The sequence below is a fragment of the Motacilla alba genome, chromosome 2, assembly GCF_015832195.1.
Source record: "Motacilla alba alba isolate MOTALB_02 chromosome 2, Motacilla_alba_V1.0_pri, whole genome shotgun sequence".
Lineage (NCBI taxonomy): Eukaryota > Metazoa > Chordata > Aves > Passeriformes > Motacillidae > Motacilla > Motacilla alba.
In genome coordinates, this window is record NC_052017.1 from 6,097,088 (window position 1) to 6,123,207 (window position 26,120).

The following is a 26,120-nucleotide window of genomic DNA, read 5'->3' on the forward strand; positions in this document are numbered from 1 at the left end:
ATTTCCATATAGTTGATTGTCTGATAGGGGAAAATGAATTTTTAATGTTTCTTCCAGACTTGGTTTATTATAGAAAAATATATTTATACTTAGTATGGTAATTCAGTGAGAATTCTGTTTTGTACATAACATAACCCAGTTTACAAACCATCTATGCAAATATAAATTTTCTTTTCCTCCTCCCTTCAAACAAGTAGCCTTAATTCTGAAATAGAAATATTATAAAACAAATATTGTCCGAGTAATGATAAAGATTACATATTAGTCTTTGGTGACTGGGTAGGAATAGAAAGAACAACCTAAAGAAAGAAATCCTGCTGCAAATCACAAGTCTGTGGGGAACAGACTTACTCAGGCATTGCAACAAAAATATTACCTGTGCTTAATTTAAAAACAGGCATTTCCGGGTAAATTCAAGGCTGCCTTTCTCTTTGCTGATGGCTTTAATATGAATATGCTGGGGTGCCACCTGCACAGCTCAGCAGTAAAACTGAATGCCCTTCCCAGCACTTCAGAAAAAAAAAAAAAAGGCCACTTACCTTATAAAAACTAATGGATTGAAGAGCAACACAAGGAATTCCCATCTAAATGCAAATCAAGGCAAAGCCATTTTGAATGCAAGAGTAAACTAGGAATGGTAATTTTCCCACCATTTGCTACTGCTCCCTACTACAATTACAGTTCTACACAACTGAAGGAGTTAACAACTCTTCTCCTGATGAGCTGTCAAAGAACAACTTACAATTTTTCCCAAATATATGCCATAAATATGTTTATTCTCTTGCAATCTGTATAAAATTAATTTAGAACACTTCCTGCTTATTTTTGGTTTAATTTAGCCTGGTTTCTAAAGTGGAAAAGGACAAGTTACCAGGAAAAAAAAAAAAAAAAAGGTTTCATCTGCTGGTTAAACTGTAAATTAAACTGCTACTTGTTTTTTGCTAGAGTCTGGTAACTGATATGGTGGGTTTAGGATAGCTGAGAACACTGGAATCACTGAGGCTGAGGTCAGGATCCCAGCTTGGATCCCTCCTGTAGCTGAAAGTGCCACCTGTGTGCTGCAAAGGCTGGCAGGGTGGCAGTCCCTGAGTCTGTCAGGTGTTTGAGGACACAGTTCTGGTCTCACCTCAAGAACCTCAAAAACCTCAGGGTGACCAGAGCAGCTGGGCAGGAACTGTAATTTCTACCATTTCTTCTAAGGAAACTCTGCTCCAAGCACCAAACAAACCAGTAAGGAAGGGGATGCCTCATCCAAAATACTGGATTGGAGTTTTTTTTTCCCATTTCCAGAAGGAATGTGATAAAAATTGCTTTAGTCTTAAAATACTTTTGAAATATCAAATGCTATAATCACATCTGTGCCTAGCATGTGTAAATGAAGGTGGTGGCAGCTCAGATTCTACAATTTGTTTAGAACAGAATAACCAAGCCCCATAAAAAAGCCTGGCACTGACAATGTTCCCCCCTGAGTCCTTACTGGGTTCAGCTGGATGCTCTGTCCCTAATCTGATGAATTAGGGACACAACTGTCCCACAGCAGGTATGAAAGTGAGGGGGTATCTACTCTAAATGTACTTCCAGTATGTGCATGAGGCTGAAGAAACTCTAATGATTTCATTTCAAAACATCTCAGACAGAGTTTGCCAGCATAAGAACTCTACCATGAAAGGATTTTTGTACTTCATCCCAATTTTATCAGAATATGACTCTCCCAGTGGTCTTGAGCAGAGTCTTGTGGCATGAAATACAGAACAACTGGATATTGCTTTTACATTTTATAACTGGTAACCAGCCTCCTGCTACAGATTCCTTCCACATAACAGCTATGATATTAATTACTTCACAGAGTTAATTATTAGTGATAAGCAGTTGGGATCTTTAGTAGGTCAAATGGGTAACATAAATGTAACAACAATAAATTTTAGCCAAATCCTATATAAATATCAAAAATTACAATTAAAAAAGCAAAGCAAACCAAACACCAACCAACCAAAAAAAAAAAAACAAAACCAAAAAACCACCCCAAAACAAAACAAAAACCAAAACCTAAACCAACCAACCAACCACAAAAAACAAAAAAACCCCAGAAAAACTGAGTGAATGCTGCACTAGGAGAGATGACAAAATGGACAATCTTAATTTCTACTAAATCCTCACTGCAATACTGAGTATTGGAATCTGCTTGCCCTGGAGATACATGAAACAAACGTGCAGGGAGATTTCACATTTTTAGTGGTGAGCCCTTCCTAAATATTTCTGTATGGAAATGAACTTGAAGTTTAATCCCAGTGAGTTTTGTTCCTGACTTAAATGCGAAACAGAATAAATTCACAGAACTTCCTTTGATCTAACACCAGAAACAAAGAACCTGTGCTGCACACGGTGTCCTCCAGCCCCTCAGTTTAAGGCAAAGAAAAATGGTCCCAGTGAGAGAAGAGTTAAGCACTTCTGAAAAATAAACTTCAAAGAAAGCCAGATATGAAGGAATAGACTAGATCCCAAGCGAAACTCCTAGAGAGAAATCAAGGCAGGAGTAGAAAAGAGGCAGGATTTGTTTACATAACCTCTAATCTGTAGCTGTGTCTGATCCTGTATCACCCTGCTACTCAGATAAGGTGGAGTTTAGAGTCAGGAATATCAGAGGCATTCTCTAGACAAGCCCTTGTGGCCAACATTCCTTCCTCAGATTACTCATGTTGAGTATAGGTGGAGTCCAGATCACAATTATCAGTGTGACACGTTATTAATCAAACAGCCACACAATTCAAGTTCTGTCCTTTTGAACAACTTTCAAAGAAGTCAAGCGCCTGTGAGGAGCTAACCTGAGTTTGTTAGGAATACAGATGTCACAAGTGTTCTACCTGACTGCAAACACAGGGATGCCACTTAGTTTTAATCTCTTCCAGAGTTTTTAAGTGTTCTTGTCTTAAATATTTGTTATTGTATATGATCAAAAAGATGTACTTCAGCTGTTTTTACACATATGCTGGAGTGCTCCTTAGGTTCTTTGAAATAGGACCAGCCTCTCATCACACTCAGGGGCTCAGTTAAGAGCAAGAGGGAATTATTGCTGGAGAGAGCTGCAGCAATCAGGTACTAAGCATGATTATAGTAGATATTTTCCTGTGAAAAATGTACATTAAAAAAAAAAAAAGCAAACAGAACATTAAGATACTACTAATGGTAGAACACAGGTAAACATTCACTAATTTAAAGTGAATGGGAAAGAAGAAAGTGAGCCCACATGGATGTGTGTCTTCATTTGCTGGCATTGAATACAGGATTATTCATGTTAGTTAAAGTTATGCACTTACTTAAGTACTTTAGCTGGATTGAGGCCAGAGTACTGATGAGTAATCTGCAGAACCGAGGCCACTGAGAATAACAAATGAAAAAAAAAATGCTCAGAGCCAAATCTGATTTAAATAAACACATTTACTATCTACCATTTTGCTTTCTTCATCTCAGTGTTATATTTCAAAGCTCAGTCATGAGTAGTGACTTCACTGAACACTTATTACACCAGCTTTCAGTGGTATTTTTTAAACTTAAAATGAAACATGTTTCCCTTAAAAAAGCCTGATATTTGTTGATACTACACTTAAAGCTCACAAGTAAACATCACAAAATTCTAGTAACCTAATTGTAGTCTATCATCAAAATGTAATTTTAGAATCACAGAATGGTTTGGGTCAGAAGGGACCTTAAAGATGATTTTATTCCAACCCCCTGCCCTGGTCAGAGACACTTTCCACTAGACCAGGTTGGCTCAGAGCCCCATCCAACCTGGCCTTGAACACTTCTAGAGATGGGGAGCCCACACCTTCAAGCCCAGTGCCTCACCACCCTTACAGTAAAAAAATTCTTCTTAAAATCTATTCTAAACCTTCCATCCTTCAGCTCAAGACCTTCTCCCCCCATGCAATCACTACATGCCATTGTGAAGAGTCTCTCTGCAGCTTTCTTGTAGCCCCTTAAGGCACTTGATGGTGCTCTAAGGTCTCCCTGAAGCTCTCTGCTGTCCATCCTGAGCAGCCCAGCTCTCCCAGCCCGTCATTCTCACGACCATCAGCAGTTCTGGAAGGCTGGAATCAGATCTGTCGAACCAGGGCATCAGATGTAGGGCAGAGTTACAAAGGTGGCTTTCTGAGAAACTCAGACAACGTTCAGCTCAGAGCTGAGTCACCCACAACCTCAATAAAACTTCAAGAAATTGGCATAGACCTGGGCTGGACAAACACCTCCTGTGTGGCACGAGCTGCTGTGCCACAAGGTGCAGGAACTGCAGCTAAACAGAAAAGGAGCAGCTGCTGTGGTGGCCACTTTCTGCTGTGCTCATCACACTGAGGATCCCAGGAGGGCTCCAGAAGGAGCTTTTGGGAGCTCTCTCCAAGGGGAAGGCAAAGATAACGATGTCTTTTTTCACTGCAGCTCTAGGAGGACTTTGAACACTGAGGAGAACTTCCTTGTAGCGCCTGGGGCTTGTGTGTTTGCATTAGATTTCAAGCCCACCCCAGAGGTGACAGACTCGAGGCATGAGTGCTACCAGGGGCCCCACTCAGGCTTGTGAGGCTGTTATCTCACAGTAGCTGCTATTATGCACAAACAAACCAATATATTAATAAACCACCTTCAACACCCAGATACGGTTGACCTGTAATCTCCAAGGAAATTAATTTTTGACTAAAAGCTGTTTTTCAGATGGCACTGAATATGCATAGCTTGAGGAGCCTAACCCTCTTCCTGAATTCATTCCAGATGTACTGCTGAGCACTCCAGGCCTTGTTTTTGTGTGCTGCTTCTTTTTTTTTTAAATTTTATTTTTATTGTTATGCACAAAAGAAATCTGCAATGACAGCAACATGCAATGGATGCCTTCCTTCTGCCATGCTTGTTTCCCCTTTTCACAGCCTCTTAACTGCATCCTTCCCTCATTCCAGGTACACTGAAACCAGGCTGTGCCCAGTGCTGCTTCTGTGGTTTGACACCCTCTGGAAGGACAGAAACAAGGGCTGTGCTGAGCAAGAAGCCCGTCAGGCACACGAGCTCAATGTTTCATGGCTACAAACAAGATCATAAAGGGACATGCAAATAGTGCTAAGGCTTTTCCCTGTATTCCAGGAAGTGGAATTGAAAAAAAAAAAGAAATTAGTTCCACACTAAGCACCAGGGATACACCTCCAGCAAGCCATCCCCCACACTCATGACTCTGCAGAGCTGCTGGAGATGCAGATACAAAGGTTCATTCATGGGCACTGGGTGCTTTCAGTGTGGAAATAGCAAATGCTGGGTTCACTGCACCTAACCTGAGATGCAGATTGAGCCTGTAGTGAAATGTCTGAGAAGAGCTGAAATTATTTCTTGACATGCCTCCCTGGAGCTCAGAAGAGCAGCCGACTTCACAGTGATCTTTTGTGTAAATCTTGATGTGCTCTGAAAACATGAGAGCTTCCTGGCCACAGTACAGCCTGCAGCATGAAAGCCTGTTGCTACAAACTTTAAACACCACAGATTCTATCTATGGTTAGCTTATCTTAAGCCACTTGCAGCTCCTGTTCAAACAATATCTGAGTTATGTAGAACTTTTTTTAATGTATTTATCACTACAACATTTCTGACTTAGAGCAGTGTAGCCCCATTTTTTATAAATGGGAAACTGAGGCACTGAGAGACCAAGTGACTTAGGGCTGCACAAGTGGTCTCTGATGGGGCAGATGGTTGCAGCCAGGCCTCTCTGACAGCTACTGGCACTATTTTTCTCCTCTTCAAAATCTTGCTTTACTTAATGACTCTTCAACTCAAACATTCATTGAATTCCATTATTTTTTTCCCTGAAATAGCAACAGCCAAATCCTCGAGGGCATGAGAAAAAAATCCATCTATATCTTCATAGTGTAACCTCTGTACCCATAAAATCTTTGATGATGGAAGCAACTGCATAATGACCGGTTCATATTGTACCATAGCCATGCCCTCATGGCACACTCCAGGAAAGAGAGTTGTGCACCTTCTGTGACAACGATTTTCTATCAAGAACTGTGTGCCAGCAATGAGAGAAATGATTGTCCCCCTGTAGTCAGCACGGGTGAGGTCGCACCTCATGTGCCGTCTTCAATTCTGAACCCCTCACAACCAGAAAGACATTGAGGGGCTGGAGCATGTCCAGAGAAGGGCAACAGAGCTGGAGAAAGGTCTGGGGAGTGAATTCTGCTAGCAGCAGCTGAGGGAGCTGGGGGTGTTTAGCCTGGAGACAAGGAGGCTCCAGGGGAGACCTTCTCACTCTCTATAGCTCCTGCCAGGAGGGTGCAGCCAGCTGGGGTCAGGCTCTGCTCCCAGGCAACAGTGACAGGACAAGAGGCCACAGCCTCAAGGTGCATGAGGGGAGGTTCAGTTTAGACATCAGGAGGAATTTCTTCATGATAATGGTTGTTAAACATTGGAATGGAGGCCCAAGGAGGTGGCAGAGTCACCATCCATGGAGGCGTTCAAGAACTGACTGGCTGTGGCACTCAGTGATCAGTGAAAGATTGAACTCAATGATCTTAGAGGTCTTCCCCAGCCTGAATGATTCTGTGATTCTGTATTCCTCACAGTGAATCCAGCTAAGAGACCAGCTTTGGCAGTGTCCTGTTTCTGTGTGCAGGATGTCTGCTGGGATTTGCTTTTGTGCACTTGTTTCTGGCAGGCTCAAGGGAAAGGGGTGGGACAGGGGTCAGGTGTCTTCTCTCATAAACCATGGCTGCATCAATAGCTGTTCCCATGTACCTCCATCCTGAGGTAGGACACACCATGAATGTTTCCAAGTAAATACAACCCTGACACCCAAAGAAATGCCAGACACACAGCAGCAGGCAGAGAGCAATATTCCAGCTGCTGCTCTCCCTGCCACTCACTCAGCAGCAATTTCCCATTGTCACCAAGAGCTCCTCTCCTCTCCTCTCCTCTCCTCTCCTCTCCTCTCCTCTCCTCTCCTCTCCTCTCCTCTCCTCTCCTCTCCTCTCCTCTCCTCTCCTCTCCTCTCCTCTCCTCTCCTCTCCTCTCCTCTCCTCTCCTCTCCTCTCCTCTCCTCTCCTCTCCTCTCCTCTCCAAATTTTTTTAACCTTTAATATTTTCCTCAACTCTTTTTTTATCCTCTGTCCTTCAGCTTCCTTTCTCATATTCAGTACCTGCTGTTGTAATTTTAAAATATTTTAATAGACCATAAAAATGGCACAAAGACCCTGATCTAGCAGAGTGACTTGACACATGCACAGAGCTTTAAGTGCTCCAGTGCTGTTGACTCCAACAGAGCTACCACTGTGCTTAAATCCAACCACACATTGAAGTGTTTTCCTGGATCAAGGCCATCACCACACTGACATCAGCCAGAACAAAACAGCACCTGAGATTCAGCAACATAAATACATAGCAACCCCAGCCAAACCCAGTGCTGTAACCTTCAGGTTACCTTGCCTCAGTGCCTCCTGTCACTGCTAACTCTGTTATGGCTACACTTAGAACCTCTTCTGGAAGTAGTGTTTAGGAACAACCCTGCTTAAGCCAAGGCTTTCTTACAGGCTTAGAATTTGCCTGGCCTGTTTTGCTAGATCAGGCTCTTGGACAATAAGGTCCCCAGGGCAAAAAGCATGTTTATTTTTCTGCTTGATTCATATGTGCTTATATACCTCAAAATAGCAGTTAGTAACTTTCTGTTCAGAGGTACAAAGAAGAAGATTCTCCACCTACCACAGATGACCTGATTTGTGCAGTTATAAGTGAAAAAGTATGATAGATCAAAATTTCCAAAGTCCAAGGTATTAACCTTAGCGCTGGCATTTTACTGTAACCTAAATATGCAAAAAGCCTGAAGAAATCCCTCCCCTCCCGAGTTCTGCTCCCTCCCTTTCTTTTGCTAACCTTCTGCCTCCATTACTTTCTTCTCTTCCATTCTCTGTTGATTACTTCACTGGTTTGCACTTCAGCTTATGAGTTCCATACGGTTGGAGCCTTGTCCTTTGTTAATCATAAAATAAGATTATGTACACCTTGGGCCCTGTACAAATCATTATTGTCTTCCTATAAATGTCTTCCACATGGCCCCACCCTCGGTTCCAGCTGAGAACTGAGCTGCTGTTGTGAACAAGCTCAAAGAATAAATATTTTGCATTCATTTCACCAGCACAATGGAAACATTTTTCCAGGCTGCTGCCAAGATGGTATCTAGTCCTGCTCTGACTCAGCAGCCCATGCAGCTGACTTTCAAATGGCCAAACTTGTTTGATTGTAATCTTAAAAGGAAAAAAAAAACCAAAAAAAACCCCAAACCACAACAACCAGCTGCATTTTTAAAGAGCTGTATTGCTCTCCTCTTGCACAAGCAGGTAGTGACACTATAAAATGTGAAAGCTGGGAGAAAGGAATGAACCTTTTTTGGGATGTCCCCTTTTATTTCTTCCAACCTCACCAGTTTATTTCATCCAGTCAGAGAAAGGGATTGGGGAATGTTGTGAGGAAGTGAGAAAGGAATTTGACTGCGTTACACAGAAAATTTCCTCCTGGTATCAACCAGCCTTTCACATTCTTTAAAGCTCTGTTGGCCATTAAAGACAGTGTATCAAACAATTAAATATATTAAATATATTAAAGAAAGTGTATCTAAAAATTAAATATAGACAAAACTGGGTTAAGAGAGGTGAAGATGGCTAGGAATTCTAAGAGTTCACTTTCATATAATTTTTTTCCTCATTCTTACATCACTTTCCCTCTAGTCCAATCCAGAAGCAGGAAAGGTGCAACCAAACAGGTTCAAAGCTGTTTATCTCTCCTCCATTCTCATGGGAAAGCTTTGCTCTATAATCCCTACTGCTTTGTGAATAAACAGCCCTGATGGTGAATAATTTTACTGTTCCAAAATTGTCCAGATACAGCTGGGAAGAAACTGTCAGTGACCCTGCATGAAACTGCAGCTTTCTATTAAATCACAGAGTGGGCATCTGGCTTCTAATCACTGATGGAGGTAACTCCTACCAGAAGTTCTGATATTTTAAGCAGAATTACAGGATGTTTATTAAATTAACAAGTCTACAATTCAAGATAAACTGTGCCATGAGAAATCAGTTCAATGGGTAAAATGAGGCTGTCCCGCCAGCACCCTCTTACATCATGGTACTTAACCAAAAGATATCTATTTATACAGACATGGCACTTAACCAAAAGATATCTATTTATACAGACACACCAGGCCAGATCCTTAGGTTTAGCCTTTTTATACCATGCACAGTGCAGGATTGAGGGTGATAAAAGTAATTTAGGTTTAAGCTACTAACTCTCTTCAGGGCGCTGGGGTCATGATTTCGGTACCAATGAGTATCTTAAAAAAGCCCCAGAGATGCTCTAGTTTTAATTGCCTTAGCTACTTATAGCCTTATGAGAGCTGTCAAAGCAGCTGGGAATTGATTGGACTCAGCATTCTGGCTATTCATCCTTTCCACCTCACCTTCCTCCTTTGGATCTAGGACTAGGAGGAACAGGAATTGTAGGACTTCATGTCATTAGAATAAATTCTCCACTGAGTGAACCCACAGATAGTTGATTAAATTATTTCTGTAGCTGCAGAAAAAGCCTCAAGTTTTTTGACACACATTTCCTTAGGGCAGAAAAAAAATCATCTTTATGCAAAGAAAATTTCTCAGCAATGTAAGATTGATTGCACAAATCTGGACACTGCAACCAGAATACAAATATGTGAGGACACCAGTGTTTCGGGAGGTTGTGGTTGAACATTTTTTTCTTTTAAAACCAGTAAGTAGCTTTAAAAAAAAAAAACAAAAAACAACAAATTAACCAATATAAAAGGGATAGCAAGATGCTTTTTGAATATTTTAAATACTAAAATGGGAGAAAAACACCAAATGGGATACAAAAGATACAACTAATAGGGAGAAAGTGAAGTGAGGAAACTGAATATTAATAAAATGGGAGCTGTGATTAAAAAGTAGTGTGACATAGCTGAAACTTTCTGGTTTCGTAAAGTTCAGGTTCATTTATTCTGCATGTCCCACTAAACCTCACCATGGACTTTCCAATCATATTAAATAATTCTCCTGTGAACTTATATTTGATCCAGTGGAAGCACCATCGTGCTCATGCTTCAGTCAAAGGAGACTGAAATCAAATCAAGTGGGCTCCAAACATTTTCCCAGCAGTATTTTTGTAATTGTTGTAGGGTTCATCACAGAGTGATTACTTTACTAGGTTTGCAACTAATTAGTTATGTGCCCACTATTGAGAAATATTTTAAATTTAAACACATTTTCACATGGATAGCAACAGCTCCCATAGGGAAAAAGGATTAAACAAGGATAGATTGTGCAGCTCCTGGGATCTGTTCGGGAACACAATCACACCCCAGGAGTGCTGCTATTAAGGCATTTAAAAGGAGCCTGGACACACAGCCCTGCCAGAGCTTTGTCCCTGGTAAATGACAGCCTTTGGGGCTCTAATTTTGGTGATCACTTTACTGTGGTGTGAAAAACAGCAATGTCTTGGCACTCTCATACACTGCCTTAAACCACACAAATACTGAAATAAGGAGTTCTGGTACATTGGAAAACTGGATTTTTTTTTTTTCCCCAGCCTGTACTTTTTTTGGTTTTTTTTTCTCTTTTTTTGACCACCTCAGAATCAAAGAACACTTTTCTGTTCTCCTCATCAGATTTCAATCTCTTTCCTCACCCGGCAGATTACGGAGCTCTGATAGCTGGTATGGCTCTTTGGAGAGAGCCAAAGCAAAGGACCTGCTGCACACATCCTGGTTCCCAGGCTCCTTGCCAGCACAGGGGTGATGTAACAGCCTCTCTCTCACACTGAGCAAGTTAACAGCCCTGTTTGGGAGTTTACTACATTTTGGCTAAGGAACAGCATGAATAGCTTTGCAGGGATGTGCTACTGTTTAACAAGTGAGTAGCTGCAGGAGCAATCTGGTTTCTCCCTTTTATCCAGGGCTGGAAGAGAGCCCCAGCTGTACATTACAGCTCTCCTCTCCCATGTGCTGGAGCAGCAAGGACTGTGCAAAATGAATAGACCAGACTCCCTTCTGTGTGCTCTGTCTGCAGTTTTAACAGGATTCACTCACACAAGCTAAGAGTAAGTCTCTGATGACCTCCTGGCTGACTCTTCCTCTCATTAAGAATGTTCTGGGAAGTGACTTGGCTTGGAAGCTCTTTGGAGGACAGTGGCTCACTACACAATCATATGGAAAGAACCATTTGTAGGCATGTTCTGCCTTTGTCACTTCTTGTGAGCAGAAGAAGCCCCAGCCTTGTTTTCCACCCAAAGAGACCTCTCCAGTCTGGAGCCAGCACCTTCTGGCCTGGGCTCCTCTCGTGCTGGGAAAGGAGCATGAGGTAGCACAGAAATGCTTGTGTTTGCAGTGAGCAGTGCTATTTTCACAGTGTCTCATGAATCAGGGGAGCAAGAAAGGATGAAAGAAAAGGATACAGCCACTGTGGGTGTTCTAGTTGTTGGTTTCTCTGGGTCTGGATGGAAGGCACTTGGGGCAGTAGTTCATGTTTTACTCAGGTGTTTATTATTTCTTATCAGTAAAACAGTCTCACCACTGTGAGTTTGGCAACTTTTCATTAGAAGGCACAAAATGCCTAACTATCTCTTGTTACAAGGTCTTTTAAGACTAAACTATCCAATTAAGAACTGACACCTAGATTATTTTCCCTTTTAGCCCAATAACTGATCCCACAGAGCAATGTGGACTTTTCTGCCCAATGACAAAATGCCACCCAAACCCATGAAGAAGGAGGAAGAAGAAGCATGAAGAAGAAGAAACCCAGGAGGACACCCTGTGCCCTCCATCTTGCTTCCATCCACAACATACTAGAAATCCCAAAACCTCAATTTCTCACCAAGTGATTCACCTGCACTACTGTCTATAATCTGTTTCACACTTTGGTGGATTCTGGTCTATCTTGAAGCCTAGGAAACTTTCTCCATGAATGAGGGTCAAAGTCAGTGCTCCCCTGGGGGTCAGGGCACCCCAGAGCAGACAGAGAAATATTCCCAGGGCCCTGGGTTTCCACAAGCCACATAATGCCCAATGCACCACATTCCACTTCAAATTGCAGACAAGGTGGAAACAGGGCAAACAGGTTTGGTACTGAATTTGCAACCTCTCTGCATTTCTATCATGGTTCCTAACGTCACACTAGAGAAGAATTATCATTTACCACTTACTGCTTGAAGGTTACACCATCCAAACAACACAAGGCCAAAGTACAGAATAGTGAACTGCATTGTGAGAAATCAAATTGCTCCTTTGCCGTTTAATGCAGCACACAGCGATCTTTAGGCACAGCTTTGATCTCTTATCAGCTGAATCTCTCATTACAACCTTCAAACTCAGCCACCAGGAACACCTACACACGCAGGGGAGAGGCTGGCAGAGCTGCTGCAGTGGTGTGTGACAGCCCCAGCAGCTGCAGCTTTGGGCCCCTGACAGTGCCTGGATCAGAAATGCAGCACCTGGAGCCAAGCCCTGCCTGCCCAGTGAGCCCCAGAGGCTCCTCAGCCCCCTGGGATCTGCTTCATCCCCTGCAAACTCCTCTCTGGGGCGCACAGACACAACTGGAGCTGCTGCACTCCCAGCTTAAGCAGCTCAGAAAGGTTTCTAAGGTTAGGTGGGATAAATCCAGACCTTGGTGATTACCACGGACACCCATTTAGCATGAGGTTAATTGCTCAGCTTTGTGTACTGTGTTGAGATGATACTTGCTGAAGGAGGATCTCCCTCTCTCAGGAACTGTCTCCCACTATTTATTCCCCTCCCCAGAACTAAAGGCTTAAAAATCACATGAAAATACCCACTGTTGGGAGTGCTGCTAAAACATGAAAGGTTTTAGTTATATCTGCTGGGAAATAAGTATTTTTATTCTTTCCTCCATGTCTTCTCTCTTACTGAACAGATTTATCCATTCTGCACCTGAGTCTCAGACAGGTCAAAAACAATTTCAGAACCAGCTTCAAATGCCATTAATTATAAAAAGGGGCTAAGATTAATTCCAAGTCCTGATACTATATATCTTCCTAAAGTCATTTGTTCTTCTGTTTTTTGATTTTTTTTTTTTAATAATATTTCCAGGTCTGGGTCCAAGGGTTCCTCTTTCCTACTGCAATATATATAGCAATCTTGATTCATTTATAATAATTCTGGGGTCTCACACATTATCATTATCAGTTAAGCAATGTAATAAGTAAATGAGATTTAAGTTGACAGAAGCCTGCAGATAAGAGTCAGCTTCTCAGTTCAGATGTCAGCATAGAAGATTCCATATCATTGAACTGATCACCTAACAGCATGGCCACTATGAAACCATTTATCATAAAATTTATAGTGTGGTTTAAAAACAACTGAAATTGTTCTGCCACCAAACACTGATGTAAGCAAAGAAGAAATTGAGTTTGCCTGTTACAGGTTTGTTTGTGGCACATGATTGTGAAATGATGTATTTATTAACACACAGCTCAGAATAAATGAAATGTTTGAAATACAGTACTCAAGTCAGGAATGTTTGTATAGTGCTGTTGTGTTTGCAACGGAATGTTGGGTCAATAATTTGCAGGGATCAAAATACATGACAGTGCTGAGAGAACACTCATTAGCTTCAGATTCATGTCCTTCTGCAGGATCTCAGCCTTTCTCTCTAACAGTTTCTCCTAGAAGAGAATGGCAAATCTAATCTCTCTTTTCAGTCTCTGTTGAAAATTAAACATCCAGAGCTTTGCTTCTCACTGCTCTGTGGCTGCTGACATTTATTGCCAAGTAAACCAAAACCCCAATGATTCACTGGCAGCCCTGCACACTCACTGCTCTCAGACATAAATGAGTACAGAGGGTACCAGACAATCAGGTGCTACACATGCCACATATCTCTGTATCTTCTGAGCAGCAGAGAACTGAGTCCAGCATTCTGAGTTACTCCCCAGACTCCCTCTTGTACATATATACAACCACAACTGTTCATAAAAACCTGCTGAGAATTCTGTTTCTTTATTCTGGCATCTTCTGCTCAGCTTCATGTTGCCTGAATCAGCAAATAATCAAAAACAAAACAAACTTTTCAGTCTTTCAGTCTGTGGAATGTGCTAAGATTATGCTGTTTCCTCACTTCTATTCTAACAGGTACAAAAGACTCTTCTGTAGCTGCGTAACACAGATGAACACATTCATATGCAAATAATATGACTGACTGACTAAAACCTACCCCAAAATATTTTTGTATCCTACAAACCTTTGGGTTTAATGATTTCTGCATCCCGAGAATATACTGACATGGAAAGGCAGTGAGCTGGCTGCAGAAAAGTTACTGCTGGAGCTTCCTAACTATAAATGTAGGACTTATTTTATTTAATACTTTAATGATTTACTTTTGCATAGCAGAAAAACAGAAAGTCTGTAATTTGTAGGGAGAGTTTGGCTTGCTTGATCTGAAGAAACAAAGGTTGGCTACTGGTACAACAGGATGTAGCAAACAATGAATGAAAAAGGCCATTAATTATAAAAGCAAATATTTCTAACCTGTCCATGAAAAAATGATGTCGAAAATCAGAGATTTCCTAGCCTTTACAGAAGGGGCCCCCAAAATAGGGCAGGTGTTTCAGGGGATGTGTGTGAATGACCTGAAAGTAGCAGATGAACTCTGATCCAGGACCCAAATGCTTTCAGCACCACAACAGCTGCTGCTACTGGAGGTACCTCACACAAAAGCAGAAAGGCTTTGGGATTGCTGTGTGACTGTGTTCAGATCCTGGAACAGCTTTCCCATGGGTGAGTGGGAGGAAACTTCCTGCTTTTAAATAAATTACTGAGAACTGGAATGAAACAGGACTCATAGCTGTTCAACAGAGCAACTGACCTCATGAACCTGTATGCCCTTTACAGTTCTAGATTTCTAGATACCAAAAATGTTGAAGATTTTATATTATGGAGGGGAAAAAAAGGAAGAAAAGCTGGGCTAGACAGATGCAGGGTAGTTTACTCTGGTGACAGATCACAGTCTGCTGGTTCCATGAGTCAGAGGAATGGAAAGACACAGGTAATGCAAAGGAATTAACAGAAAAAAAGGAGAAGGGGCAAAAAGGCAGAGGAGAAAGAAAAGGAGAGTGATGCCCCTGAGGCTCAGGCTGGCCAAGGGAGAGGGGAGGAGGCACAGAGCTGTGCAGTACTGAGGATGGATAAATGCCCTGGTAGTGCTGCCCTTCTTTTTCTACTCTCTGAGCTGGGGCAGGAGGTGTGATAGCAACGTGTGCTATTAGTCACCAGCTGTCCAGTCATCTCAGACTCCAGAGGCAGCAGGAACTCAGAGCCCCTGCAGCTCAGACCGTGAATTTCTTTTTTATATGCTCTCTTTGGCTGCTAACTCTCTCATCAGCTCTTCTTAAGGGAGATAAAAGAAAATCCTAAATAAAATTTTATCCACCTCTAGGGTGGCGTCTCAGCAGTGTACTGTGGGATCTGAAGCCATCGCAAAACTCACTTTGAAGGCAGTGCAAAGATTAGTTACTGTTTGGATAAATCAGAAGGGAGCCACCATCTCTGGATTCTCAGTGCCCTCTCAGCCAAACTCTGAAGTAAAGTGAGGTAAAAAATCCTTGTTCTCATTCTGTCCCGCAGTATGGACACCCACACTGCAGCCCGTCAGCTGTAACACAAGGCTCAGTCCACACCCAGCCCTGCACATTTCCAGGGGAAAACTGGACACAAGCTTTACTTACAGGTTTTGAGGTAGCACAGGGAGCTGGTGTCATGATGGGAGGCTTGGCTGCACTTTGTGATGGAGGCAGAGAAAATCTCTGCCCCGTGTCCGGAGGGGAGGAACAGTGAATTCTTGTTTCTGGTCTCTCAGGCTCATGCTTATAGGATTCAAGAGGAAACGTGGGCTGCTTGGTCACTTGTGTTGGGGTAGATGGAGAAGAGGAGAGGCCAGAGGCTGTGAACAACAAAAATGCCCAAAGATCAGTTCAGGTGAAAAGCAGGTGGAGATCTCAGCTTTACAGAAATCCTGTATTTTTCAGCACATTTCCCCAATCTAAAAGTAGGGATCTCACCTCCTCGTTTATGAAAGGGAATCTGTGCCTTGCCATTAAAACTCTTTTAGGCTGGTTGAACTGTCTGATCAGTGGCAGGATGGGAGTGTGCAGGTTTGTCTTGTGTCACCCTCCTGTCTGATTGCTTATTTCTAAAATGACACTCAGCATGGGTTTTACTTTATTGTTGTCATTTTAATACTCCTGTGAGTCTCAGGATTACCTTTATCTCGTGGCACATGGCTCAAAACCTTTAATGGTTGCTTTTCCTTCTTTTTCATTATTTTAACAGTATCTCAGCCAGCAGTTAAAATACAATTAGGAGCAGAGACAAAAAAGAAACAGAGCACATTTCTCCTGAGCCTCAGTTTGCTTTCTGTAAAGCTCTTGTACAGCCTTTGTACAAACTAAAATTGTTTTCAGCTGCCTTTGAGGAGAAAGATTGATCATCTCTTTTGCCAAAAATCAGTGTCAGCAGCAGATAATTGCTCTTGTGAGCACCCTGTTTTTATTTGACACGTGTGTGTACCCCAGCTGTATTTTTGGTCACGTTCCTAGGGCAGCTCTGAATTGGGAACAAACAGATTAAAACTGTGTTTATTACCCATTTAAGAACCAGCAGACATCCACCACCAGTCAGAAAATTCAGGTTCCAGCATCTGTGTTTCTGGTTCTACGTACATCAGCAAACCAAGGGTGTTTCTCTGGTGCCAGCACAAATCAGGGCAGACTTAGATGCATAAAAATCATGAGGCTGAACTGGGATGTGTATTTTTAAGTGGGCTGTAAGGCCTCTGGAATGGGCTCATTTCTTGTGCTTCCATAGATTTATGTAGATGATCAGTTAGTGCAAAGGGGACTCAAGCCCATCAAAAGAGAGCAGATTAATGAGCATAAAAGCCCAGGCTGCTCAAAGGAGTGTTTGGGAACATGATGTTGCATTTTCATGCTAAGTCTGGCTCCTTGGTGGGAGCTTCTGGGCTCCACTAGAGATTATTGCACCAGAGGTTTTTTCCTTAATTCCTAGACTTGGAACACTGGACATCCAACAGCTCAGGAAGGGATCTGTTACTTGAAGAAACTATTACTCCTGACATATCTGGGGAAGAGTTGGCATATTCTGTGTTTAAAGGAATTAACATGTAATATGTGTAACTGTTCTTTACCTATTATTCTTCTTTGAAAACAACTTTTCTTGATGGCTTTTACATAATAAGAGACTTAACTCTATAATAATAGAGTCACTCACAATGAAACCTGCAAAATAATTAGGCTCTAATATGTTTCATTAATAGTGGGTTTAGTGGTACAGAGTATTGTATTTATTTCTTTCAAAGAAAATCTTAATTCTTGCTGATAAACTTTAGCTTTGCTGGAATCAAAAAGGACCCCCTGCTCAGTCCCTATCTTTGGTCCTTTTCCAAGCTTGCAGCAGGACTTCCATTTAATTTGATTTTTAAGGAGCCCTGCAGCTCTGCCAGTCAAGCAGCAATACCTCAGGCCCGGGGGAGACTGGGTTGGAGGCAGGTACAGATGTTGGCAGATGTGACCTGCCACGGAGTGAGGCAAGAGTAACCACCCTGGCATTCTGAATGCCCTCAAGCCCTGCTCATTTCAGGGGACTGGAGAGTGAGTTCCACTTCCCTAAGGACTGAAAGGACACCTGACTTGCCTATTCAGTTTTTGCTTGCAGGCAAATTTAAATAAGCAGTTCTGGGGAAGATGCTGCTCTGTGTTTTTACTGAACAAATGTTCCCTGAGTGCTCAGACTGGGAGCTGAGATAGCTGTAATCGATGCAAATGGAAAACCACTAAGAGGGAGAAAAACACCATTAGATCTTAAAGTCTTGCTGCTGGGATGTGTTCATTGTGTGCTAATGTATTCAGCAAGTCCACAAGAACCATTTCCAGTTCCGAGAGGCTCTGCCAGAAGAGCTTTTACCAGACATACAGAAACCACACACTCAGCAGCCCAGCAAGGCTGGCCTGCCAAGAGCAGAGGACATCTGTAGGACACAGGGACACGTGGCTCAAAGGGGACCACGGAAGTAACACCTCTCACATCCTGTGAAAACTGCTGTCACCTCATCACAGACATGTACCAGCCCAGGCAGGACAGACAGCCTGGTTTCCATCTTATAAGAACATTTACTGGTGGTGAATCTCCTTTTGGATGCCAGCCTTGGGTACTTGGCATGAGTTTTTATGGATGAGGAGCATCTGTGACTCCAGCACACTGAGCCTTAGAACTGTTTGTTTCAACCAGGCACTTCAAACATAAAGTACTCGCTGTGAGGCACACCCTAACACATCTGAGATTCAATTTGTCTGTGACTCAGTTTCTGCACAGAGTTGGAGGGAAAAATATAATTATTTTACGGGGTACTTGATACAATTAATATAATTAAGCTTTTCAATCTGTTATAAGCCTACCTCAGAGAATTATTGGGGTATCTATGTTATTGACATTTGTACAATACTGAGATTGAAGTCATAATCACATAGGAAATGCTACATTTTTTACGAATATTGCAACAAAATACTTTTGGCTGCTGTGACACAGCCTAACGCACTAAACCCTATGAAGTCCTTTATAAAAGCCTTCCACATCAAAGAATGAAAATCTGTAATATATCTCCAGAGAAAATGAGTTCAGGAGTAAGAGGACTTTGTATTAACTTTAGTCCTTTTGGCCTGACAACTAAAAAGCAGCACTGGTGTAAACAGATTGTTATCTGTACCTGCTCTACTCCAGCAGAAGGAATCCAGTGAGGAGACAAGATACAACTCTATCTCACGGCTGAAAGCAGTTTATTTGGGAGAATGTACTTAAAACAATAAAGCAGGGAAAACCAGACAACAATTCAGGAGTCTTCTATAATGAAGCTGAAATAATTTGATATGTATGTAGGATTTGGGGGAAGAAACAAACTTTGACATTGACTACAAATACTACTGGTTCTGGTAACAATATGAACAAAATGTGGTGTTTTCATGTTATGAAACTAAATAGCTGTCCCTTTTTAATAGCAGAAAAGAATTTTAGAAGAAAATTAGAAAGAGAGAAGAGGGTCTAGCAGATTGGTTGCTGTGTCTCTGGCTAACAAAAGGGCTTGTCCTTTGGGGTTGGAACTGGATGATCTTTAGGGTCTCTTCCAACCCAAAACATTTGATGATTCAATGATTCTGTATTTCCTATTGATTAACCCTGTCCAGTTCTGAAACAACCTGAGAGTTTTGCTGTGTTCTGACTCATTCTCACATTACCTTTCTCAGGACAAAACAAGTGCAAATAAAGAGGGTAACTCTGTGGTCTCCAAATTGATGAATCATAAGTACTAACATTTGCATGACTGATTATGCATATGAATAAGAATATTCATGAGACTCACAGGAATATGTGGTTCAAAACAACTCCCATATTACAACTTCACATGGAATGTGTATGTGAGATCCTAACAGAACCAGATAGCAGGCTTGGAGCAGAATGGGGCTGTCTACTGCTGCCTTCCCCCTGTGACAGGGACAGCACAGAGGGGATGGCCCAGCACTCAGTTCTGTGCCCCTGTTTGAGCAGCTTCAGCTGGGATCAAGACACACATCATGGGTGGGATGCAAAAGCCCCAGGGAAGTGCTGCTGGAATGGCAGTGCCCACACCTTTGGCTCAAGTCACACCCAGCACTGGCTGGTACCAAGCTGGGCACATACAAACCCAGCGTTGCTCCTTTCACTTGTTTTTCTAGGTATTTACAACAATTTCTCTTAAACCAAGCCCTTATTTTGCACAGCATTTCGTTTTTCAGCCAGGTACTTGGGCACCCTGATCCAAACCAGCCCTCCAGTGCTCCACAACAGGAAAGGATGAAGTGCAGCGTTGTCATCCGTGTGCTCCCAAGGGAAGAAGGGTGGATGCCCTCCTACATTTCCTACATTCCCAGGGTGACACCCACAATGAGTTCTGTCACCTATTTCATGCCTGACCCGGCAGGATGCATCTGGTGGTTTCTGGGAGGCAGGATGCTCACAGCCCAGTGATTCCTGCCAAAGCCTCCCTTTTCATCAACCCTTTTCCAGAAAGAAAAACAGCTGCTGCCCCCATGAGCCTTTGGAGCCACCTGCCCCCATAGGATGCTGGAAGGGATTTCAGGGATGTGCTAACACTCTTTTACAGAGGTTTGGCTTCAGGGGACAGTAACAGAGTCCCACTCCCCACTGAGGGCCTAAGGATGGAGCCAGTAGTGTGCCCTCAAACTTTTACTTTTACATTTGTGTACTTGCTGAAACTGGAGAGTGTTACTGGCCATGAAAATGAAATCACTCTTTGCACATTCCCTATGAATCACACTTCACTATTCTCTCATCCTGTACCTGACCAAACAAATAATAACACTGCTAATACTAAAAGCTGTGGCTAAAACAGTTTTCCGAGTTTATAGATAGGGACATATTCATTTACCATTTAGAGTGAAATTTCTCAGCAAAAAAACAAACAAACAAAAAAACCCCCCAAAACAAACAAAAAACCCCACAAAAAAAACACCCACCAAAACAAAACAAAACAAAACAAAACAAAACAAAACAAAACAAAACAAAACAAAAACAACCCAAAAAAACCCAACCAACCAAAAAAAAAACCCAACCAAAAAAAAAAAATCAAAACAACAAAAAAGCCCAAACCAACCCCAAAACAAATCCCAAAAGGAATTTCCTTTTGCAGTGTCTCCATGTGACACTTTTTGTCTTGACTCTTTCCCAGGACAGCACTGTCCTTTCATTTGCATTCTCAGCTGGCAGTGAAACAGAGAAGGCTGCAGGCTGTGGCTGCTGAATTTTAAGTACCCTGCAGCACAAGTGAATCTGAGCTGAGCTGCTGGTTCATTAAGCTGATTCACTCTTCAGACACAATACTATGTTAATTCTGACACATAAGCAAATCAATGCAAATGATGTGAAATGAGGTTTAATGCCACTTAATGGCAGTAAAGCTCTGAACCCATCAGCAGGTAAATGGCTACTGCCTGGTTCCATCCAAACAGTACTGATGACATTGGCACTAAATGTTGTAAAATAATAGTTTAAAATAATAAATGAAAAATAAAATAAATCTGAAGAGCTTTTGTACCAGAAAATAGCATGGATACTGCCCAGGAAATTTGCTATTTTATCTAACATTGTCACTTACACACCAGTTCAGGTGCTTCCCACCATATAAGAATTACAGGTCCTATTCTGGAACCCTACAGCCTTTATCTGTGATTGACACTGCATCACCCATATAATGGCCAGGCCTTCCAGCCCTTCCAAGCTCCCTGGTTCCAGCTGAGCAGCATCTATCCCAGCTGCATTAGCAAAGGCTTTTGTTTCAATCTTACTGAAACAGCTCCGTGGCTTTCCATGTAGCAGGTACACCACTCGATGGGAAGCTTACTTGTTTCCAAAAACACATTTCTGATGCTTTCACGAATCAGAGGAAGAGAAAAATACACCTCTTAAGTAATTAAAATACCATATGCTGTCTGAAAATTTCACAGGAAAATGTAAATTTTGTAACTTAAAAAAAAAAAACAACCTAAAAAAATCTAATTTATTTATAGTAGTTTGAACGTAGTAAAGGAAACCACTTCTTAAGTGATCTCAGCCATAGAAATACCTGACCAACCCTGAAAGCTCCAGCTTTTGCTTCAGATGCTATTTCCTTTTGTAAAATCAAAGACAAAACCCCACTGATATCCAGAATTCAGCCTGTTCTACTCTGCTTGTGGTCTATTTATGTGCCGAAACCACACTTGTACCTGTGGAATCTGCAATGTAACACCTTTTCCTCATAAAACTGAGAAAATCAGGAGCTGAAGGGTTTAATTAGCAAAGTTTTGAAAATTGTTCTTCTTTCTGAAGATCTCAAGGCCCCTTTATGAGGAAAGGCTGATCAGGAGAAATTCTTGGCTGTATCCTTTAAAAAAAGATGATGCTGTGTACTTAAAGGAGTTTGCTGAAGCTCTCTCCTGCAATGATGATTAGACAGAGGATCTTCCACCTTGCCCAGAACCACATCTCGGTTATCTTACATTTGTTCAGTGTACTTGTCAAATCTGGAGAGACTTGACACATTATGTTAGCTCATAAAGCAAGAAACACATGAGATCCAAGATCAGAAATCCTGGTGGAGAGCATCCCTCCCAATGGGCTTTTTCTAGTTCTCATTGGCAGCAAGGTTCCAGCCTGGCTTCTTACTACTAATTTTCTGCCAGTGCTTCTCCTTTGTCTTGCAAATACTGGAGAAAAGGCCAGGGCCAAATAATTCAGAGCAAAGAAAGGGGGATCACTCACAAGCTCCATGGCAAAGAACGGCTTTTTTTTTTGAGACGGCCAAATGCACATTCCATTGCTGCTGGACAGCCTGACAGGTGATGAATGAAGAGGTCCTGGTAATGGTTGAGGTAGTCACTGAATTAGTGCCTGGGCTGGCAGGAATAATTAACTGGGCACGGTAATTATGCTGAGAGACTCAGCACCAAGACTTCGTCAGACACCAGATGGCTGTGGCCAAGACAGAGTCAGAAACACAGACACTGTGTGCCTTGCCAGCACAAGTGCCAGCGAGGAGAAAAATACTAACAGATATCCTCAGCAGGTAACAGCCTGATGGGGGAACATCCTATAGAACCAGAATGTGGAAACCTCCCTCGTGGATCCCCCCCAATGGGGAAACTCCTAAAAAGTTCTGTGTCAGGAATGAGAGATGGACAGGATTTCTGGTTTTTTCGGTCTTCGGTTTTTTGTTTATTTTTCTCTTATCAGAAGTTCAGCATGCTGTCTACATCTCAGACTCAGCGTACAAAGAGAAGGCACCAAAAGTCACAAGACACACAGATTCAAGGTCTTTTAAAGCTATTTTGTCCAATTAACTCTCAGACTGTACTTTATTTCTACCAATAACTATTTGTCTGTCCGTGCAACATCCGCATTGCAGTTCTTTCTAACCAATCACTCTGTGCCACCAACACTGCAGAAAATGGAGCAGATGAAGAACAAGAAGATCAGACAACACCCAAAATCCTCCATCTTGTCTCCTATCTACCTCCATAGTAAAATCCCAAAACTCTAAGTTTTTCATCCTGTGATAAACTCTACTACTGTCTATTTCACACACAGTAGATTCCAATTGTCTTGGAAGCTTTCTCCATGGATGAAGGTTAAAAGCAGTGTTCCCCTGGGGGTCAGGACTTCTCAGGACAGGAAGAGAAATATTCCCTGTGCCCTGGGTTCCAACACCAGGAGAAGGAGGTTTGGGCAGGAATCTCCATGAGAAGCACACACATGAGCAAAGAATGCTTCACCCTCTTGTGCATCCATCACCCACAGAGCAGGGGTGTGAAAATGTGTATTTTATGATTGGCTTTTTGCAAATATTAGGATGAACATTATATGTATATATTAGAAAGTTATGCTGTACTAATTTTCTCAAATATAGTTTTAGGTTATAACGTAATGTTAAAATAGAAACAATGTATGTGGGATTTTTTTTTAAAGAAAGGAATGAGGTACTCGCACCAGATAGCAGACACAGGACACCTAATTCTTTCAGAGAAAGAGGATTTATTGCTCTCTTATCAGAAGAAACTAACTTCTTCCCACCTCGTTCAGTGTTAGGATTAAGAGGAAGAAGCTGGTGCTGCCCAGACAGAATCCTTTGTTTGAATGGAATTTATGCATCATGTATGAGATGTATGAATATGCAAGAGACTATTTTTTTTAAGGGTTAATCCTCTGTTAACCGGGGTCCTTTTCAGGCTTATTTTGCCCAGAAAAGGTACCCGGCTCGTTCGTAATTCTTTGTTCTTTTTGTCTTGTATTGTCCTAATCTCAATTGTTCAAATTTTTATTATCCTAATTATATTGCTATTTTTATAACCATTTTATTACTATTAAACTTTTAAAATTTTAAAACCAAGTGATTGGGGTTTTTGGGATCTGACAGCAGATATCAGCTGTCAAAAATAGGTTAGAAATGGTTGTAAAATAGCTGACAATTGTTCAGCATGTACTGCTAAAAAGTTTTATCTTTACTTATATTTACAATATAATTACTTATATTTTATATAAGTAATTATATTGTAAAAGGGCAGTTATAAGAAGTACGGTACTCCATGTACTGTATTACACCTCAGTAAAGTGCATCCTCCCCAGGCAAAACGAGCCAGCCTGGACAGAACTGCAAGGGCCAATCAAGTGCCTTAAACCTTCATGCAAATGAAGGATCCCAACAGAAACCAATCCAAAGGAACAAAAAACAGTATAAAAAGGGGGCATCCGACCCAGGGAATCTGAGCCGCTCCACCTGGAGCATCGGGAATGTCGCTTCTCAAGAAGAAGATCCAGCGCCGGCGCTGCAGCATCCTCGACCGGAACGCTCCTGCTCGACCCGTGGGCCCCCTAAGCTTTAGGTCTTATAATAAATGCTGAAATCACTTTAGGACCGGGAGTGTGTTCCCGGTTTTAACATCAGCTTTTCACTCTGGCCAGGCAACTCCCCTCGAGGAGCTGAGGAGTGTGGGGTCTTGTGTCCCGGATTGGGGTGACCCCGAAAGATGGAAAAGTCTCTCCTCCAACCCGTGCCTTCAAAGAAAGACTCAGTAGTCCTCTGTTGTCCGGTCTCAAGGTAGTTTATTGTTGTCTATCTAAAAGATTCTTCTCCTGAACTGCTGTGACCCGTTCAGCAGGTCAGACAAAGGCACACTGCCCTCCCAGGGGGCTGGTGCCATCTTTTATATCATACATTACGTGTTACATGTTTATACTTTTCCCCCAATGCCTATCATCTATATTGAATGGTGACTTTCTACTCTAAACCAATCTGTGAGTGCCAGCATCACCAAAGACATGGAGGTTAGGAAGGAGAAAGAAGGAGGACAGGGCACACCCAAATCCCTCCATCTTAGAACCCCTGACCCCCATGTACAAAACTTGGACCCCTGCGTACAAGGCTTAAAACCCCCCTGTACAGCACTCAAAAATCCTTTCTTTCACTTCATGACTACTTCTACTACAATACCTAAACTTTTGTGTGTGGCTTGTAATTCTTCATACAGAGTTGGTAATTTGCTCCATGGGCTAAGATCAAAACCCCACGTGTGTCTTTGGCTGCTGCCAGGGTCTCAGAGCCCCCTGCCAGCGGCTCTGGCCATCCAGGGCACCCAGAGGGATGTCCTGGGTTCCCACAGAGGAGGGCCACCCCCCGAAGGGCTCCTGCTGCACACAGACTGCCGGCAATGGGATGTGACATCCCGCAGCCGCTGCCCGGGGACGACCGCCGGGCTGGAACAAAAGCCAGCTGCGCAGCGCTGCGACACCCATCCAAAGTCACCAAAATGAAAACGAATCGCTCCTCTTCATTCAAACCGCGCTGCTGATGGCAGCCGCGAGTGATGAGCGAGGGGCAACGCAGGCGAGCGAGCCGCTGCTGGCCCTTCTCGATGTGCTGGGAGCTGCTGAAAGCAAAGCCCCCCCTGCCCGGCCGGGCACAGCCCCCAGCACAGGGCAGCGCTTCACATGGCCCTGGTGCCGCCGCTGGTTACCGCCGGCTGCCGGGAGGAACAATGCCTGCAGCGGGACGCCTTTATTTACTTAACACACCACCTGGCATTTCAACTTTCACTGAGTACTTTGTGTTCAGAGCCCTTAATGAAATAACTTTTGTTTTCTATTCCAGCAAAGAGGCTGGCTGCTCAGGCGGGCATTTAACAGCGCTTTCCACATTAACCTCTATTGTCCTATCCAGGCTTTCTTCTGTTTTGAGCCAAGCTGAGCTAAATGGTCCCCTGCCATTACAGAAAGCTGAAGGAACCCGTGGGTTTCGGGCTGTAAATCCCCCCGGCTAGCTTGGGATCTAAGCCCGCACGGATCCTACATGGACGAAGCAAAGGACGAGAAGCGCTCTTTCTCCACGTGGTTCTGATGTCCTGTTTATTAGCTGGAAGGGCACATCTGCATCGTAGGGCTTCCAGGTGAATAAAGAGGAAGAGCTCCAAACCCAAGGGACATTTAT

General features: G+C 42.6%; 1 protein-coding gene across 6 annotated transcripts in view; it reads right to left on the bottom strand.

Annotated features, from left to right (window-relative positions):
- PRKAG2 (protein kinase AMP-activated non-catalytic subunit gamma 2) overlaps positions 1-26,120 on the bottom strand; it is a 215,363-nt gene that overhangs the window by 52,241 nt on the left and 137,002 nt on the right. For 5 of the 6 annotated variants that reach the window (XM_038128909.1, XM_038128911.1, XM_038128910.1 and 2 more), the window contains one exon: positions 15,763-15,977. In XM_038128909.1, the coding sequence (XP_037984837.1) occupies positions 15,763-15,977 (215 nt within the window). Of the gene's footprint in view, positions 1-3,314; positions 3,349-15,762; positions 15,978-26,120 lie in introns of those variants that run through there. The other variant, XM_038128915.1, reaches the window with a different exon arrangement.